General features: G+C 45.0%; 1 protein-coding gene and 1 long non-coding RNA gene across 5 annotated transcripts; one reads left to right on the top strand and one right to left on the bottom strand.

Annotated features, from left to right (window-relative positions):
• Nucleotides 1–758: 758 nt before the first annotated feature.
• LOC106588395 (ras GTPase-activating protein nGAP) lies at nucleotides 759–17,826 on the bottom strand. 4 transcript variants are annotated; one of them, XM_045706015.2, is made up of 18 exons: nucleotides 17,202–17,826; nucleotides 15,838–15,977; nucleotides 15,540–15,618; nucleotides 11,781–11,848; nucleotides 11,517–11,602; nucleotides 11,296–11,425; nucleotides 10,926–11,024; nucleotides 9,513–10,181; nucleotides 9,252–9,396; nucleotides 8,985–9,129; nucleotides 8,588–8,824; nucleotides 6,660–6,861; nucleotides 2,874–2,965; nucleotides 2,411–2,729; nucleotides 2,108–2,218; nucleotides 1,779–1,969; nucleotides 1,569–1,653; nucleotides 759–1,419 (listed from the first exon to the last, which is right to left on the bottom strand). In XM_045706015.2, exons 1-18 carry the CDS (start codon nucleotides 17,824–17,826, stop codon nucleotides 1,303–1,305), a joined length of 3,540 nt encoding a protein of 1,179 aa, XP_045561971.1. In that variant the 3' UTR covers nucleotides 759–1,302. The 4 variants fall into 4 exon arrangements, with proteins under 4 accessions (XP_045561971.1, XP_014032795.1, XP_014032815.1 ...); XM_014177320.3 differs by having other exon boundaries at nucleotides 11,296–11,428; XM_014177340.3 differs by lacking the exons at nucleotides 15,540–15,618; nucleotides 15,838–15,977; nucleotides 17,202–17,826 and adding an exon at nucleotides 14,862–15,175.
• LOC123729823 (uncharacterized) lies at nucleotides 17,282–19,919 on the top strand. Its single transcript, XR_006761487.2, has 2 exons — nucleotides 17,282–17,455; nucleotides 17,644–19,919. It is a non-coding gene; the product is annotated as an uncharacterized LOC123729823 (long non-coding RNA).
• Nucleotides 19,920–20,288: the final 369 nt, after the last annotated feature.

The following is a 20,288-nucleotide window of genomic DNA, read 5'->3' on the forward strand; positions in this document are numbered from 1 at the left end:
CGGTTAGGCCTATCATTAGCATCGCTATATTTTTCCTGTTCCTTAATTGTTTGAAACCTGGACATTTTACTTCATATTAAGAGGCATGTCTTAACTTGCTTCAAAGTAGCCTATAGCCAAAATCCCACCATAGAAACATGGTTAGACTTAATTTAAGACTTCCTCATATGCAGTCTCCTGTTCTATTGGTTTTTCAAATGAACTTTATTTAATTGTCTAGTGGCAAAAGACATTATCCTAGTCATATTAGCAACCCATGATAGTTGTTGCATCTTTAGAACCCTTTTCTTCATAAATTTCGAACATATATTTCGTCTCTGTCCATGACACCGCTTACAGGTGCGGTGCGATTTTAGAACGCGTTTTCCCGCAAATTGCATTTTGGAACATTTGTCCGTATGCCTACTGCCAGGTGTACATTGCTGCGCTTAAAATGTGAAGAAATAATACTATATCAACATTTTAATTTAGACATTCTGATCTGTTTCATCAGCCTTATTAATAGATACAGCGTATACCTCCACTACACTACTTTGATACGCATCAGTGGGGATTAAGAAGTGAGTATACACAATGCCCGTATAAAAGTGGGTATACGGCGTATACCTGCACATACTCTCCAATAAACCAATTGAACTATTCTCTGACTCCTTACATGGACATTCTCATCAGTTTATTTTGTTATTTAGCAACAGTAATTTAGTAATTCTTACCACGTAGACCACATTGTCACACACAACACAAGTTCACACAAACACTGAATGGTACATTGTTTATTCGAGTTTTTAATTAAGTTCACAGAAATTGTAAATCTGCATTCAAAATGGATGGAAAATGGTCAACATTCTAAGAAGTGGCGAATCAAAAGAGGACAACGATGTATTTAATTACATATCGAGGTGTGGTATCCTTACATTCATTTTGTTAAACTGCAGAGGGAAATTGTTCTTGCCGTAGGCTATTATTGATGTTTAGGTTTCTACACTCAAATTAGATCAGTCTGTTCCTGTCAAATCAACTAATGTTCCACAAATATTTCAAGTACAGTGTACACAGTAAGTGCAATGTTAAACATGTTTAGCATACCTATGACTTTTTAGTTCACAGGTTAAGATTCATGCATATATTTACTCAGTTTTATCATGAGAAAATCATCATACAGTGTCTGAATTTCTGAAAGTAAGCCACCCTTCAGGCAAAACAACATAATTCTGGGGGGTTTTGTATTTGGAAGAACGTGAAAGCTATGGGGACTAAGCTAGGCATATGTCTATATTACAACTCTGTGCTGCCAGCCTGACTTCAGATGCTGTTGACATGATTGGCCCCGATCCCAGGGTACTGTGTGTTGCTCTGGTCACCGGTGTAGTCTCCACTGAGCTGGTGCCTGTCCTTCAGCAGGTCTGCAAACTGCTCCTCCTGAGAACACACAGCAACAAACGGCTACATTTAGTTTTGTTTTTCAAGTCATGTTACCAGGTAAGAGAAATGAAAATTAATATGTAGCCTAAACACTCGTCATGACTCATCTTTATCTTAATGATTGTGGTAGATATCTCCAGTCTTACCAGTACGTTCATTCGCTCAGCTGCTGCCACGGCGACGTTCAGCTTCCTCTCATCCTCCTCCCTCTCCTCCTCGATAACCCCCAGCCTATGACGCCGATTAACAATTGCATTTTAGTTCATCTTCAAACCAAATAAACTCTCATTCATTTGAAAGGTTGTGAATGTAATTTTATGACATTTCGATCTGTCCCTCCTACTCCACTGTCTCACCTGAAAGTGGCGCTGGCGAGCTGTTCCTCACGGACAGCCAGAAGATCACGCAGTTCGTTAACCTCAGCCGACAAGACTGCATTCTGATCTTGACTTTGGACAATGAAGTCCTCCAGCCGCTTGGCCATCTCCAACTCGCGCTCTGTCACCTGCTCCACCCCCAGGCGGAGCTCCGACAGCTCCTGTGCATACTGGTTAAATCACAAATCAACATCATGGCGATCAAGCAATTTCATCATTGCAGTATTTCTTTGATGAGCTGAAGTAATCAATGCGAAAGAGGAAGGAGCAGCATTACTGGATGATAAATAATATGAAGGTGAACCCACCCTGTCCAGTAGGCTGATCTCTTCATTCTCTACCTTCCTCTCGTATGTCTCCTTGTTCTGGGACACTTTGATCCAAGGCACTGGAGCAGGAGGAGCCTTTACACTATCGCTCTGACACAAGAAGAGGGGATGCTTTCATGAGATTCAATTACTCCTCCCACCCATCGACTCTCAACAGAACAACCACATGGCAATGCAAGGTTATGACTATGAACCATGTACTTCAAGAGGATAATGTCAACATAAAATAGAATGTCTGAATGTTGACAATTGAAACCATATGGCCAAGATTTCCAAACTCACGTTCTGTGGTGATGAAATATCAAGTGGAGGGTTGGCTTCCTGCTCTGCCTCTTGGTCCTCCAGTGGCAGATTTTCAGTGCTGCTCTGTCTCCTCAGTTGCTGTTTAGGGATCCCCGGCGGTCTGTGCGGAGCACTCTGGGTCCTGGATACTGGCTTCCTCTCTCTGGCACTCATCCTGTCTCGCTTGACCCCCTGAAAGCTTTCTTTCCGCTGGCCGCCCTTCCCATCCACAGGCAGCTGGAGCAGGGAGTTGTGCAGAGGGCTGTACTTGCCCACGTCTTTAGGGGGCACGTAGGTCGGCTTGGAATGACCAATGTTGCTGTTGTGAAAAATAAAAATCACGACAATAAAGCGAGACGTAAAAAAGATTGTGAAACTATGTACGCACACAAGTAGGTCTACAAAAATGCTTATGTGCAATACACATAGGGTGCACATGCAGAAGTGCACTCGGCAACCTCACCTGCTAACAGTAATCTGTAGAGCATCTGGGCCCAGAGATTCTGTAATCTGGTTCAGGATTGAAGGCAGTGGGTGCAATTTGTCTATGGTGTCCTGAGGAAGAAATATGAACGAACAGCATGTTAGCTACCACTAAACCTTACCATGGGAGGTTTCAGCTTCGTTTAAAGTTTTGTTTGTCACATTTGTCACATACAGCGAAATGCTTATTTTGCAAGCACTACCCAACACTGCAGTATTCAATATCAAATCAAACTGTATTTGTCACATGCTCCAAATACAACAGGTGTAGATGTCACGACTTCCGCCGAAGTCGGTCCCTCTCCTTGTTCGGGCAGCGGTTAACGTCACCGGCCTTCTAGCCACCGCCAATCCAATTTTCATTTTCCATTTGTTTTGCCTATGTCTTACACAACTGGTTTCACCCACCCAATTACCTGTTTATTATTTATCTGTTCCCCATGTTTGGTTGTGAGTGTTTGTTGTATTGTGGGCTTGGTATTCTCTTGTATGTTGATGACTTTGAGTAAAGTTACTTTTATTTACTCATCTCTGCTGTCCTGTGCCTGACTCCTCTGCACCAGCTATACATAGATCCTTACATTACTTACAAGCCCTTAACCAACAATAGTTTTTAAGTGAGTAAGGAAATATTTGCTACAAAAATAATAAAAATAAAAAGTAACACAATAAAATAACAATGACGAGGCTTTATCCAGGGGGTACCGGTACAGAGTAAATGTGCGGGTGTACAGGCTGAGCTAATGTACATGTAAGTAGGGGTAAAGTGACAATGCATAGATAATAAACTGCGCGTAGCAGCAGCGTAAAAAAGGGGGTCAATGCAAATAGTCAGAGTAGTTATTTGATTAACTGTTTAGCAGTCTTATGGCTTGGGGGTAGAAGCTGTGAAGGGGCCTTTTAGACCTAGAGTTGCCGTGCAGTAGCAGAGAGCACAGTCTATGACTTGGGTGGCTGGAGTCTTTGACAGTTTTTAGGTCCTGGATGGCAGGAAGCTTGGCCCCAGTGATGCACTGGGCTGTACACTCTACCCTATGTAGCACCTTGCTGTCGGATGACGATCAGTTGCCATACCAAGCGGTGATGCAACCAGTCAGGATGCTCTCAATGGTGCAGCTGTAGAACTTTTTGAGGATCTGAGGACCCATGCCAAATCTTTTCGTCTCCTGAGGGGGAATAGGCTTTGTCGTGCCCTCTTCACGACTGTCTTGGTGTGCTTGGACCATGATAGCTTACAAACTGCTTCACTACAGCCCCGTCGGTGTGAATGGGGTTGTTCTTGGCCCTCCTTTTCCTGTAGTCCACGATCAGCTCCTTTGTCTTGATCACGTTGAGGGAGAGGTTGTTGTCCTGGCAACACACAGCCAGGTCTCTAACCTCCTCCCTATAGGCTGTCTCATCATTTTCGGAGATCAGGCCTACCACCGTTGTCTTGTCAGCAATCTTAATGATTGTGTGTGTGTGTGTGTGTGTGTGTGTGTGTGTGTGTGTGTGGTGTGTGTGTGTGTGTGTGTGTGTGTGTGTGTGTGTGTGTGTGTGTGTGTGTGTGTGTGTGTGTGTGTGCGTGCCCATGCAGTCGTGTGTGAACAGGGAGTACATGAGGGGACTAAGCACCCATTCCTGAGGAGCTTGCGTGTTGAGGATCAGCGTGGCAGATGTGTTGTTGCCTACCCTTCCTGACAGGTGGCCTGTCAGGAAGTCCAGGATCCAGTTGCAGAGGGATGTGTTTAGTCCCAGGGTGCTTAGCTTAATCATGAGCTTTGAGGGCACTATGGTGTTGAACGCTTTTTAAAACACCATAGCTACAGACGTGAGTACTACGGAGCGGTAGTCATTTAGGTAGGTTACCTTGGCGTTCTTGGGAACAGGGACTATGGTGGTCTGCTTGAAACATGTATATATTACAGACTTGGTCAGGGAGAGGTTGAAAATGCCAGTGAAAACACTTGCCAGTTTGTCAGCGCATGCTCTGAAAACGCATTCTTGTAATCCGTCTGGCCCTGCGGCCTTGTGAATGTTGACCTGTTTTAAGGTCTTAACGACATTCACTACGGAGAAGGTGTGACACAGTCGTCTGGAACATGGTCAGTGTTGCTAGCTTTGAAGTGAGCACAGAAGACATTTAGCTCGTCTGGTAGGCTCGCGTCACTGGGCAGCTCACGGCTGGGTTTCCCTTTGTAGTTTGCAAGCCCTGCCATATCCGACAACCGTCAGCCAGTGACTGATGTGGTATACTCCACAATGCCATCAGATGAATCCCAAAACATATTCCAGTCTGTGCTAGCAAAACAGTCCTGTTGCTTAGCATCCGCATCATCTGACCACTTCTGTATTGAGCGAGTCACTGATACTTTCTGCTTGAGTTGTTGCTTTTAAGCAGGAATCAGGAGGATATAATTATTGTCAGATTTGCAAAATTGAGAGTAAGGGATAGCTTTGTACGCGTCTCTGAGTGTGGAGTAAAGGGGGTCTCGAGTATTTTTTTTTTCTTCCTCTGGTGGAACACATGGCATGCTGGTAGAAACTATAGTACAACTGATAAAATAAGAGATTTTACAATGTGCAGTGATACTGGAGTATTTGAGGTAGATATGTACTTATAGGCAGGGATTATGAGAATGTGACTGGTAGCAGGATAAATAATAATAGTAAACAGTGGCAGCAGCATAAGTGGAGGTGGGTGGGTGGGTGTGCGTGTGTGTGTGTGCACGCAAGTGTCAGGTCTACTCCCTCTCCCCCATTCCGTGCTCGACATCGCTGGTTTACTAACCACCGGTCCTGGCTGCCCATCATTACGCACACCTGCGCCCCTTCATTACTACCTTGATTACTTACCATTTATCTAACACTCTGTTTATGTCAGTCATCAAGTAGTATTGTTTATGTTTCCTTGTTAGACGCTTCTCTTCTCTTGTTTTGTACTCCATCAACACCATGATCAGCTGGCGCAACTGGGTGAACTATGGTCCTCCGAGTCCTCCACCACCTCAACACCACCCGAGAGGATTCACTTTCAAATAACGGAGGGCCTTCTACCATGATTCATCCTGGCAAGCCAGTCTCCCAGGCTACCCAGCAGTCTGCTCAGGATAGCTATGCCCAACTGTCCCTCCTGGACAAATAAGATGGGATGCCATCCAAATGCCATGGTTTCCTACTCCAGTGCTCCCTCTATTTCGCTCATCAGACGGGAGCCCCTACCACTGAGAGGTCCAAGGTTGCCACGGTCACTTCTCTGCTGACTGGGCGGGCGTTGGAGTGGGCTATGGCCATCAGGGAGAGAGGAGAGGAGGAGCTGGGTTCCTACGAGGGGTTCATGGCTCTGTTAAGGGCGGTCTTCGACCATCCACCGGAGGGTAACTACTCCAACTCCTGCAAGGTGCCCAGACCTCTGCGGAGTACAGTCTCACCTTCTGGATGAGCCCGCTCCTCGCCCTTGGGGCCGTCACCCTGGCCAGCGTTGTCAGTCACACCTGGACTTCATTACTACCTTGATTACTTACCATTTATCTAGCACTCTTTCTGTCAGTCATCAGGTAGTATGGTTTATATTTCCTTGTTAGATGCTTCTTGTTCCATGTTTTGTTATCATTAAACTCACACTGCACTTGTTTCCTAACTCCCTGCGTCTTCGTTACAGCAAGAGTGTCAGTGTAGGCGCGATAGGCGGATATACATGTAAACAGGGCTGAAAAGTGACTGGTAGCAGGAGTACAAGAATGTCATAGCATAACACTTGCCTTTGATTCAGTTGATTTATGCCTACCTGCTTCATTGGGGAAATTATGTCGACCAGCAGGCTGTGTAGGACAGCTAGACGCAGAGGCAAGTCAACATAGCCATCGAAGGATGTCATTGGGATCTCTATGTCTGGGCTGGACACTGTCTGAAGGAAGCACCTCATCCTCTCCCAGTGCTGCTGCAGGAAGTCATTCATGAACAGCATGTACTCCTCCTTCTCACCAAACCTGTTAATGGAAGAGGATGGGGAATGGGTTAGTGTTGGAGGAGGGAACGCCTGGTTTGGGAATATGGAGAGAAGATGTTTATTCTTATCGGGAGACTCAATAGCCTTGGTTTCTCAAATGACTACCTCGCCTGGTTCACCAACTACTTCGCAGACAGAGTTCAGTGTGTAAAATCGGAGGGCCTGTTGTCCGGACCTCTGGCAGTCTCTATGGGGGTACCACAGGGTTCAATTCTCGGACCGACTCTTTTCTCTGTATATATCAACGATGTCGCTCTTGCTGCGAGTGATTCCCTGATCCACCTCTACGCAGACGACACCATTCTGTATACATCTGGCCCTTCTTTGGACACTGTGTTAACTAACCTCCAAACAAGCTTCAATGCCATACAACACTCCTTCTGTGGCCTCCAACTGCTCTTAAACGCTAGCAAAACCAAATGCATGCTTTTCAACCGTTCGCTGCCCGCACCCGCCCGACTAGCATCACTACTCTGGACGGTTCTGACCTAGAATACGTGGACAACTACAAGTACCTAGGTGTCTGGCTAGACTGTAAACTCTCCTTCCAGACTCATATCAAACATCTCCAATCCAAAATCAAATCTAGAATCTAGCTTTCTATTTCGCAACAAAGCCTCCTTCACTCACGCCGCCAAACTTACCCTAGTAAAACTGACTATCCTACCAATCCTCAACTTCGGCGATGTCATCTACAAAATAGCTTCCAATACTCTACTCAGCAAATTGGATGTAGTCTATCACAGTGCCATCCGTTTTGTTAACAAAGCGCCTTATACCACCCACCACTGCGACCTGTATGCTCTAGTCAGCTGGCCCTCGCTACATATTCGTCGCCAGACCCACTGGCTCCAGGTCATCTATAAGTCTATGCTAGGTAAAGCTCCGCCTTATCTCAGCTCACTGGTCACGATAACAACACCCACCCTTAGCACCCACTCCAGCAGGTATATCTCACTGGTCATTCCCAAAGCCAACACCTACTTTGGCCGCCTTTTCTTCCAGTTCTCTGCTGCCAGTGACTTAAACGAATTGCAAAAATCGTTGAAGTTGAAGACTTACATTTCCCTCACTAACTTTAAACATCAGCTATCTGAGCAGCTAACCGATCGCTGCAGCTGTACATAGTCCATCTGTAAATAGCCCACCCAATCTACCTACCTCATCCCCATATTGTTTTTATTTACTTTGCTGCGCTTTTGCACACCAGTATCACTACTTACACACCATCATCTGCTCATCTATCACTCCAGTGTTAATCTGCTAAATTGTAATTACTTTGCTACTGTGGCCTATTTATTGCCTTACCTCATGCCATTTGCACACACTGTATATAGACTTAATTCTTTTCTATTGTGTTATTGACTGTACGCTTGTTTATTCCATGTGTAACTCTGTGTTGTTGTTTCTGTCGCACTGCTTTGCTTTATCTTGGCCAGGTCGAAGTTGTAAATGAGAACTTGTTCTCAACTAGCTTACCTGGTTAAATAAAGGTGAAATACATTTTTTTACAAAAATTCTTGACTTGGACCACAAAGTTTGAAGAATTAAAATGAGTGTCAACTTTAATATTTCCATCATTGTGTCAGATGTTTTGTGGGTATATTATGTAATGTATCTAGTAGCTCATCTCTAAGGTTGGTATCCATGGATACATGGATGAATTATGATGGGGTGCAGACAGAGATGAAGCCCCACGCACTCACAGGGTGAAGTTGGCCAGGTTCTGGATGACCTTGGCGGTGAAGGTGAGGGTGCGCAGGGTGGCCGGCTCTGGATAGGGCTGTGTCAGACCAAACAGGGAGGGGCTGAGGATGGCGGGACACAGAAAACGGAGGAATAGCGAGGCAGAGATGAGGCGCTGGCCAATTTCAGGTCGTCCCTGCTTCTCGCACAGCTCCACCCAGCTGGAGAAGATCCTGTTCAGCTCTTCAGGGAAAGACCTGTGAGGTAAACGGTGGCAAGAGCGGTCAATTGCAGCCTAGTATTTCCTGTGAGTGAATCTGAATCAGCATTCATTTGATAGCATTCTTCTGGCTAAGACTGCTCTCCCCATTTTCTATCTTTATATATTGTTTCCCATCAGGTCTATTTGTCCCTCACCCGTGCATCTCAGTGATTTTCTGCACTGCCTCCTCACAGCTCTCCTTCAGGTGCCGCTGGTTGTTTGACAGCTCAGAGGCGGGGCATTTGAGAGGGTCTACTTCACAGCTCTCTACTGAGGCATACAGTCGAGTGATGAAGTCCCCTGTAAGAAGAGCAATGGCACAGTTTTCCATAACAGTTTCTAAGAGGAAGGTCTAAAAAAGTGTTAAAACAGATCCACTGTTACCCAGGGCGAAAAATTGTACTTCCACAGATATTCCTTACCCAGGGTGTCGATGAGGTACTTCTGGCCCACCAGCTTCATGTACTCATCAATGGCCTTGGTGGCCAGCGTGTTCTCCCTGAAGATCAATGCCTCTTTCTCCCCAAGGCGCTCCACCTCTGCACTACCCAACTCGATAAGGAACTCCTGGAACATAAACACACAGAATAAGCGCTTTTAGCAAGTTATGACTAGCTGACTATTGTAAAGGTCTACTTTAAATGCTTATCATGAAGCAGCGGTCATCCCTTTGTTTTGCTTACCTTGGCCTTGCCAATGCTTTGCAAGACGTGGACCAGTGCCCCGGCTAGTTCCTCCTTCTCCCTGACTGACAGCAGTGGCTGCAGGTTCCTGCACATGCCCACATAGTCCACTGTCACAAACTCTGCAAACTCCTTATACCTCTCGATGGGCAGCACCTGCAGGTTCTGAAAGCGGGCCTTGACACGGAGCGACGCTTGGGGCCCCAGTTGCTCCTTCGTCCCTCCGGCACCAGACGCCTTGTAGGGAATAATCGGGTGCCACTTCTCCTGGAAGGCCCTTCCACGGATGTCGGCCAGGGATATGGCCACACTGCCAAGGGGATGCAGGGTGGACTCATCCCGGGAATGACGCTTCTTCTTGGGCTCCTCATCGCGGAAGAGGTGCAGGGTGATCTGGGAGACCGACGGCAAGTTGTCCAGCTCAAAAAACTCTCCCCAGAACAGCTGGCAGCCTCCGACCACCCCGCCGCTGCCCCCGAGCACCCCACCAGAGGATCCATCACCAACCAAGCTGGAGTGATGGGAAGACTTGCCCACGGCTCGGCTACTGGTGCGGGCGAACAGGGTGCCGTCCAGGTGCAGCTCGCAGTAGTATCGCCTCTTGGGGAGCAAGTCCTTGGCCTCGTTCACCCATAGACTGAGGGAGTTCTCTGTCCGCTCACAGTTGTCCTAACGGAGACAGAACACGTTAGAACATCAATCAGTGAGTATACGATATGGATTCCTAGGATATCATGGCAATGTGGCATACATTAAAGGATATGTTTTCCTTTGTACAAAAATATCAATTTCTTTTGTAATATTCCATTTTGTGACTCCAGTGGTTCCTCTCCATTCTATAAGTAACTGCCAAAATAAAGTAAAAACACTTATGAGGGATACAAAGTACTGTATATTGAAAGCATGTTCCAGACACTTGTAGAATCTATGCCAAGGCGCATTGAAGCTGTTCTGGCGGCTCGTGGTGGCCCAACGCCCTATTAAGACAATTTATGTTGGCAGTTACCTGTAGAAGCAGGCTACATGAAGAATGGAACAGCTGGATAGGAGAAACCACTTGAGTCACACAAAAGGGAATATAACGTTGCGGATCAACTTTGGAGTGACAATTTCATGTGTACAACATTTAAAGACCTGCATCACTACACTGAGAGATTTGCTGTTTCTAAAAGGACGTATTTGGGTGTTTTTGAAGCCTTTGTTTTTTTTTTCGGGCCCCCATAATATACAACTAGGATGAGGAAATTATTTGCTGTTTGGGATCATTTTCTCAAAAACAAGTGCAATTGCAAACGTGTCTGGATCCTTCTATAACATTCCATTTACATAAAGAAATAAAATATTTTTTACAACCAAATTAATCTTCTCCTTTAATTGGTATTGAAGATGAATGTTTTTAAATAGTTTCTTTACCTTATTGGGCTGAGCAGCCCGTCTCAGGTCCTCTATCCAGCGGTCTCGCTCAGCAGCTGAGGTGCACCCAAAACAGTGGTTGTTCTCTGAGTTTATCACCTAGGACATCAATATGAAGGTGGAAATTGCCAGCAGTCAATACATGACAGGACAGAGTGAAGCAAAGATGATATTGGGCAGTATTTAACATGAACCTGGTCAAATCACTTTAAGACATGGGACGAGTATAGATGTTCAATCAAATTTCAATCAAATTTATTCATAAAGCCCTTCTTACATCAGCTGATGTCACAAAATGCTGTACATAAACCCAGCCTAAAACCCCAAACAGCAAGCAATGCAGGTGTTACAGGTCAAAGGTCCGCTCTACCTCAAAGCAGTACTTCTCCCCCAGGATGGAGCTGTGTACAGGCCTGATGACCGTACTGGTGTCTGCGCTCAGATCCAGGTTTCCTGCAGCGCTGACTGGGATGGACACGGACTCCCGTGAGCCATGGAGCCTGCTGAACAGACAGGGAGGAGGAGACGAGAGGAGTCAATGAGGAACAGCCTGCCTTACACACCAAGAGCACTATGAGACTGACCACATACCTGCTCCCTTTGTTCAACCCAATGGTGTTTAACTGGGTATTGCTCTTTCGCATGGCTCCACCATAGAAACGCCGCTTGATCAGCCCCTTGAGACAGAGGGCAGGAAGAAGACAATTAAAGAGGGGGGAGGGAGAGATGGGTTCAATTCATCTCCAGGGGCATACTGATTAGCAGGCCCTGAGTCATACAGAATCCTCAGGAAATCCAGAGCTGTTATGAATCATGTAATAACAGTATTTTATCTGTGGAGTATGTAGTGCTCACCCTCACTCCTCCATCTTGGCCCTTCAGTCTGGGGCCTCCAGTGGGGGCCATGTGGTCGGGGCTGCATTCTGTAGGTCCAAGAGATACACACAGTTAGCATGTAAACATGTAAACACAGTTTTGGCTTGACATGATCCCTCCCCTCCCTTGAAAAAAATGGCAACATTTTATCAGAGCGTCTCGGGCAGGAAGTGGGCATTGTGGGTTGTCTCTGTTATTGTTGCTTCATATGGAGACATACTGTATATCTTGTTACATATCACTCACGTCTTACATATGTACAGTGAGGGAAAAAAGTATTTGATCCCCTGCTGATTTTGTACGTTTGCCCACTGACAAAGAAATGATCAGTCTATAATTTTAATGGTAGGTTTATTTGAACAGTGAGAATAACAACAACTAAAAATTTAAAAATGCATGTAAAAAATGTTATAAATTGATTTGCATTTTAATGAGGGAAATAAGTATTTGACCCCTCTGCAAAACATGACTTAGTACTTGGTGGCAAAACCCTTGTTGGCAATCACAGAGGTCAGACGTTTCTTGTAGTTGGCCACCAGGTTTACACACATCTCAGGAGGGATTTTGTCCCACTCCTCTTTGCAGATGTTCTCCAAGTCATTAAGGTTTCGAGGCTGACGTTTGGCAACTCGAACCTTCAGCTCCCTCCACAGATTTTCTATGGGATTAAGGTCTGGAGACTGGCTAGGCCACTCCAGGACCTTAATGTGCTTCTTCTTGAGCCACTCCTTTGTTGCCTTGGCCGTTTGTTTTGGGTCATTGTCATGCTGGAATACCCATCCACGACCCATTTTCAATGCCCTGGCTGAGGGAAGGAGGTTCTCACCGAAGATTTGACGGTACATGGCCCCATCCATCGTCCCTTTGATGCGGTGAAGTTGTCCTGTCCCGGTAGCAGAAAAACACCCCCAAAGCATAATGTTTCCACCTCCATGTTTGACGGTGGGGATGGTGTTCTTGGGGTCATAGACAGCATTCCTCCTCCTCCAAACACGTTGAGTTGATGCCAAAGAGCTTCCTTTTGGTCTCATCTGACCACAACACTTTCACCCAGTTGTCCTCTGAATCATTCAGATGTTCATTGGCAAACTTCAGACGGGCATGTATATGTACTTTCTTGAGCAGGGGGACCTTGCGGGTGCTGCAGGATTTCAGTCCTTCACGGCGTAGTGTGTTACCAATTGTTTTCTTGGTGACTATGGTCCCAGCTGCCTTGAGATCATTGACAAGATCCTCCCGTGTCGTTCTGGGCTGATTCCTCACCATTCTCATGATCATTGCAACTCCACGAGGTGAGATCTTGCATGGAACCCCAGGCCGAGGGAGATTGACAGTTCTTTTGTGTTTCTTCCATTTGCGAATAATCGCACCAAATGTTGTCACCTTCTCACCAAGCTGCTTGGCGATGGTCTTGTAGCCCATTCCAGCCTTGTGTAGGTCTACAATCTTGTCCCTGACATCCTTGGAGAGCTCTTTGGTCTTGGCCATGGTGAAGAGTTTGGAATCTGATTGATTGATTGATTGCTTCTGTGGACAGGTGTCTTTTATACAGGTAACAAATTGAGATTAGGAGCACTCCCTTTAAGAGTGTGCTCCTAATCTCAGCTCGTTACCTGTTTAAAAGACACCTGGGAGCCAGAAATCTTTCTGATTGAGAGGGGGTCAAATACTTATTTCCCTCATTAAAATGCAAATCAATTTATAACATTTTTGACATGCGTTTTTCAGTTTTTTTGTTGTTGTTATTCTGTCTCTCACTGTTCAAATAAACCTACCATAAAAATTATAGACTGATCCTTTCTTTGTCAGTGGGCAATCGTACAAAATCAGCAGGGGATCAAATACTTTTTTCCCTCACTGTATGTGTGTACATTTCCCTGTTTATTTGGAAACCATTGTGGAGAGACAACCAGTGGTTGATCTAATCTCCCCAATCTAAATTGCAGTCCTCTGAAACCACCAGGGGAAGTGTAGTCATTTCCCCCTCTCTGCATTTCCTCTGAAGACTGAACAAATAACTGCTCAAATGGATGAGGCCGCAAGGCTGAAGATTATTCAGACTGAATTTGAATAACTAATCTAGAACAGTACATGTACTGTATAACGGAACATTAATGCACTGTCTTTGAAATCCTATTGATAACCACTTTAGCTTAAGTCTCTCCAACAGTAAGAAATGTCTAACGTAAGAAGGTTGAGGGATGACTAGGCTCAGTGTCAGAATGAGTCAACCATTGATAAGTGTTCTGACAGTCACACCGGATATTGCTTTTATCTAGTGGAAGGAACCTTGTAAGTGCAGCCTTCATTTCAGACATTGATTAACTTAGTTTAGAGACTACTAAAACCCTGAGTACCACTGCAGAGCAGAAAATCAGCCGTGCTGTCACTCCAAGTCAATAAAACAACACATTGAGACACTTTTTTTTTATTACCCCTTTTTTCTCCCCAATTGGTAGTTACAGTCTTGTCTCATCACTGCATCTCCCATACAGACTCGGGCAAGGAACAACCCAACCTAACCTAGCCGCACTGCTTCTTGACACAATGCACATCCAACCCGGAAGCCAGCCGCACCAATGTGTCAGAGGAAACACCGTACACCTGGCGACCGTGTCAGCGTGCACTGCGCCCGGCCCGCATAGGAGTCGCTAGTGCGCGATGAGACAAGGATATCCCTGCCGGCCAAACCCTCCCTAACCCAGACGACGCTGGGCCAATTGTACATTGCCCCATGGACCTCCTGGTCACGGCCAGGTGCGACAGAGCCTGGGCTCGAACCCAGAATCTCTGGTGGCACAGCTAGCACTGCGATGCAGTGCCTTAGACCACTGCGCCACCCCCGGAGGCCCATTGAGACACTTTTTTGGCTAAAAGAATACATTTACCTACGGCAGTAACTAAAGCCATCATACAGTACATCACTTTTCTTCAGAGCATTCGTTAAAAATGGACCTTTGTTGATATTCTCCTTTCATAGACATAATCAAGTAAAATATTTGTCTGAATCAATAGTAATTGTGACCGTACAAATGAACTTCTATCTAATCCTTTGCTTACCCAATGTGCCTCCACATGCAATCCAGCGTCTAAATCCCATCATTGAGAGAGGGCGAGAGATCTGTCGAACCCGCTTCACCTAATCACACTTAAGAGTGAACACTGTTTCACCTCTCATGGTTCTCCTCTCTTCACCAAATGGGCCTCGCCAATGTAGGCATCACATAGAACTAATCAATATCTAATATTATATAGCCAGACTAAGTCCACAAGCTAATACTAATAAAAGTAACATGAATGAGAGAAGCCACGCTACAGACACTGCTTCTTCTCAATCAGCCCTGACTGGTCTTCTGGAACATACAGATGTGATGGTATCTACCCCCAAAAGGTTTGAGGAAACAATTTGAAAGCCACTCGCAAGCATAATCACGTCAGCTATTTCCTCTGTGCCTGCTCTACCGTTACTCTGCTAGACTCTCTAGTGGTTGTGATGCTCCCGAATGGATGTTATCCATGCAAAGACATCCCTGACTCAGTCTTGCTCAGTCTGTATTTCTGAGGATCAACCATTTTGATGGGAAAATGGACTTCACCGTTGTATCTCCTTTGTGTCTCTGATGTTGACGTTTGGGAAAGCTATTAGAGAAATCAAGGTATTGATCACAGTTCCAAGAACCCTATTCATATGAAACACTCCTACTGTCTAAAATCATGAGGCAGTATTGGAGTACTGACCCATGTTGACATCTGCCAGGTTCTGCATGCTGAGGTTTGACAGGCAGCTGCTGACTCGGTTCCGGGTCCACATCATTGGCTGAGAGAGGGAGTAGAAGAGATGCACACTCACATAATAACCTAGAGAGAAACCATGACTATCAACTTCATACAGTCAAGTGTGAGTTTCCATTGAGAGTGCAGTGCTCCCAGTAATAGTACTAACTGTTAAATGCGATGCTTCAAGGTTGTGTTGACTCCATATTGTTTAATAATGGAAGTGCATTGCTAAGTGTTGTTGTTGGTCTGTGTCGTGTACCTCTTCCTCCGGGGTGATGAGGATCTGTCCGTCCTCCAGGACACAGTTGTTGATGTCCCAAACGGGGACGTCCTGGGGAGGGGCCCATGACAGCCTGGCTAGCTCTAGGGACGCAGCTGCAAGCCCACTCCCACCCGCATCTATACACACACACACACCATGACAACAGCACACTAGATCAGTACAGAATGGGATGGACCAAATCACTCCAATAGTCACTTGAAATCCTGGCCTTTTTATTTGAACTGTCTGTGTGACACAACTAACTACAGTTGTATGACATGGTCTACAATAGATGCCACTAATTTGACTCATTTTGATAACCCTAGTCATGCCTCTGTGATTGGACACAGTTATTTTAACAATACTCTATCTCTGTGTCTGAAATTGAGTTTTCCTAATTACAGTATAGTCTAAGGGAACCAGCACTAGTCATTCTGGTGGGGGGGGGGGGGGTAATTGAGTGCACACGCTAGCACCTGGATGTTTTTCATTCGGAGTAATTATGGCATGATGTCGTTATCTGACACAGTGCACATGGCCACTCCCATTTCTAGTTTGTAGTTGTTGTTTTGATGCTATCTTCTCCGCCCCTCCTCGCTCCCCATCGATGACGAACCACAACTCTCGCGCATCCTGTGTCAATTTGTTTTCTAATCTAAGTATGGCTATATTAACTTCTCCTAAATCATATCACCCACTGTCACATAGTCTTCCCTCTGGCTCAGTTGGTAGAGCATGGTGTTTGCAACGCCAGCATGGTGTGTGCAACGCCAGGGTTGTGGGTTCGATTCCCATGGGGGGCCAGTACAAAAATAAATAAATAAATAAAAATGCATGAAATGTATGCATTCACTACTGTAAGTTGCTCTGGATAAGAGCGTCTGCTAAATGACGTAAATGTACTGTAGGTTTTTTAATCTGTATCTTCAGGTTTATTCCAGTCTCCAAGACGAATAGACTGACTGAAAAGTCCACTCAAAATGGTCTCTGACTGTATGGTTGAGTATAATGCTTTTGGTTTTATGCAAACTTGCTTCTTTAAAGTGTAAAATGCTTACTAACCATGTCTACCTCATCATGGGTTCTTAGACACACACTAAATGCCATGTATACAACACCAGATTTCAGCATTTCACTGAAGGAAAAATTACGGAAAATCTAAACTACACTAAAATCGAGAGACTAACTAAACTATACAAATTCAAACCTAGAATTGAAAACTGTACTCAAAATGGTTGACATACAGCGATGTAGGACGTCTTAAAAAACAGAAGAAAGAGCATGGTATTGTCATGTGTGGCGCTAGGTGTGCATTCAGATAACTAGGCAATCCGCTTATGGTGTGCATTCTGCGCCTTCACCTTGTAGAAGGGCCGGGGTGCTGTTTCTGCTCAGCAGCCGGGGCCTCTTGAGCTTCTGCGAGACGGTGCGTATGTACTTCCTGAACAGTGCCCCTCCGCCCCCTTTCTGTGGCGTGTCCCCGGGAGGTGGTTCCGGTGCCTCTGCGCTTGCCCCCGGTCCCGATGTTGCCTGGGCTGAAGAGGAGGGGGACTGGGTAGTGAACAGCGACCCTGGAGGCTCAGACTGGACCCTTCTGAAGGGGTTCTTCCTGGAGGTAGGGTTCTTCTCCAGCCTGGGGGTCTCCCCTCCTCGTCCAACGGTTGAGGCTCTTTCTCCGGGATCCTCGCTCAGGGCTTTCCGCCAGTTCTGCATCTTATTACTCCATTTGGTGGTGGAGGTCTTCTCCATCTTCTCTATTGTTGTTGATGCTGTGGCTCCACCCTCTCCTCTCGTCCCGTCAAGGGTTGCTGCCTTGGCTCCAGTGTGCCACTTGTAGGTGTTGAGAGGGTCGACGTCCTCAGGAGGAGGGGCGTCTTGAGGATGCTCAGCAGGTGTCTCCTTCTCCTCCTCTGTGGGTCCCGTCTCCTCTGCAATCGGTTTAGCTTCTGGCTCAGATTCAGCCTCCTGGTTTGTGCCCATTTTCATCTTGGTTTTTGTGAGTATCTTTTTTTTAGCTTGCTCCTCTCACTGTTTTCAAGAATGGAATAAATCGTCTTTACCTCCTTACTTAAGGTCCCCTCAAAATGTAATCACTTAGGATGACTAATAATCTGGACATCACTTGTTTTTCTTTCTTGATTCTTTTTTTTATTTCTGTGTTCCAAAATGTCATCCGGCAACATCTGTCTGACTGCTTCGTGTGTAGTTCCTTTGCTGTGAGTCTTCACGCCCTCAACCTCCCACACTCAACGGTTGCTTCCTTTCACAGTGTCACTAACTCTGTTTTTTTTTTTCATGTATTATAGTATTCTGACTGGTCTCTCTGCTCTCTCACCTCTCCCCTTCTTCCCCTTGACATCCTATCCAAGAGTTCTCTTTTTACTTTCTCTCAAATCCTCCCACACCCTCTGTAATGTTCTTAATGCCTTACTGGCCCTTGTCCTGAACAGAGTATTGTTAAATTCCTCCGCTGCATGGAAGACATCTCTTCATAAAATCCTCAGGACCTCTTCACGTGTATGGTTTAGGTAACTAAAACTGTTGTTAAGTCTGAAGTTGTCCTCCACCTCACAGGAAGTGTGTCAGTTCGCTCAATCATTTTGAAAGCGCCAGAAAGGAACAGGGGACGTCTTCAAATGTTCTACCCACTTGCCTACTCTTTCTTTGTATATGAAATGTAAATACATGCTTTGTTCTGATTTGTTCATTTAGCCTAGATATGAATTGTTTGCATCTGTACCTTCCTTTACACAGACGGCTCTTATTTCTTCACACCTTCCTCTTTTAAAAAAAATGTAAAACATTGATTGAGACATATGATCTGATGCTATAGTAATAATGGGAAGCTGAGACATCCATTTCACAACTCTGTCTTGGGGCCTGTCCCATTCACCAGTTCTATCAACTATTCGGATCAACCCTGAAGTTCATACATTAACGACAACAAGATGTAGAATATTTATTGAATGATATTTAATAGAACATCATCACCATCTGTGGGTCGTCTGACACAGATACATGTGGTTGTTTGTGTTCAGTGGCTGCTGGGCTCAGTTTCCCGTCTAAACCAGCAGCACTTCCTGCCAGCCAAACAGGTTCGATAGACTCTAAACCACTTCCTGTGTTGATGCTGCACAGTTGTGACACATGCACCTGTTAAATATTTCAATCTCACACACTGGTCAACGCGTGTTTCATGAGATGATGACTGTGAGTTTGAATTGGACAGGCAGCCAAGAATTCTGATCCAACACCATTGGATAGGTGAAAACAGGGTTCCTCATTACAGTTCTCTCTGATCAGTGCCAGATCAGAGAACCATTTTCAAAGTATTCTCCTTTGAGTTGTGGATTCTCTTTGAACTGTCTCCTTATGCAACCTACAACGGACTTAGAAGACATACTAACAACTTCCAATAGCTTTGTCAAAGCCCCACCACTACAAGTATAATTTATCTAAACCTTTACTCAGAAACACTGGAGGGCACTATTATACCAATATAACTGAACTGTCGTCAGGATATATTATTTAACATACTGTAACACCTATTTTAAAGTCCCTGCATTGGTTGCCTGTAGTTTTATAATTGATTTTAAACACACTATGTGGCCCTGCACCTGAATACATGTCTAACATGCTTTTAAGATACTGTATGTGCCTGGTCGGTACCTCAGATCTTCTGTCATGGGTCTTTTAGTTGTTCCAAAGGTGAGAACCAAAACGTTTGGTGAGGCTGCCTTCAGCCACCATGGTCCTGGCCTTTGGAACAGCCTGCCGGAGGATCTGAGGGCCTCAGAAACTGTATACATTTAGAAGAGCTACTTTTAAGCCGTACTTTTGCTTAGTCCTATCTATTTTATCCCATTGTATATATCTTATTTATTTTAATGTATTTTAATGCATTAGTCTCATGTCCACTGTTATCATTTTACTATTTTAATTAGTCTCATTTTTATTTGATTTGCTAAGCACTTTGAAATGCATCATCTATAAGAAATGTGCTATGTAAATAAAGTTTTGATTTGGTTTTGATGAGGAAAATAGCCCACAGTAGAGCCATTCAACCACAAACTTACAAAGTGTCTCAAATGATTTTGTACATATTTACTAGTGTGTAATGCAGTAATACTGTGATTAATACGCACTTAATAAGTACTTCTCAAACAGCTTAATAGTCTGGATAATGAATTAGTACAAAAATGATTTCAAGCATTCTTCATACTATACTAAGTTATATGAAAAACACTAATGAAAACAGTTTTTTTGTTGGGGTTCAGATCCCCTTTATATTTATTATTAAAAATAGGCAGCTGGAAGGAAAGGGGGAGATGGTGGAGAAATTCAGTCGCTGAGGCAAAGTGTGGCCCGGAGTTGTGTGTGTGCTTCAGTCACTCCTCTTTGGGGAGCCTGTTGGTGCATGTGAATAACTTCCACACACGTCGGAGGAA

Source organism: Salmo salar, chromosome 02 (genome assembly GCF_965601325.2).
Source record: "Salmo salar chromosome 02, fSalSal1, whole genome shotgun sequence".
In the NCBI taxonomy this organism is placed as follows: domain Eukaryota; kingdom Metazoa; phylum Chordata; class Actinopteri; order Salmoniformes; family Salmonidae; genus Salmo; species Salmo salar.

Excerpts from the sequence above, each read along its gene's own strand:
- LOC106588395 (XM_014177320.3), bottom strand. The coding sequence starts at position 17,826 with ATGAAAATGGGCACAAACCAGGAGGCTGAATCTGAGCCAGAAGCTAAA. Across the intron at positions 11,603-11,780 it reads GCCAAGATGGAGGAGTGAGG|GGGCTGATCAAGCGGCGTTT; the intron begins GTGAGCACTACA and ends CTCTGTCTCAAG. Across the intron at positions 2,219-2,410 it reads ATATTTCATCACCACAGAAC|AGCGATAGTGTAAAGGCTCC; the intron begins GTGAGTTTGGAA and ends TTCTTGTGTCAG.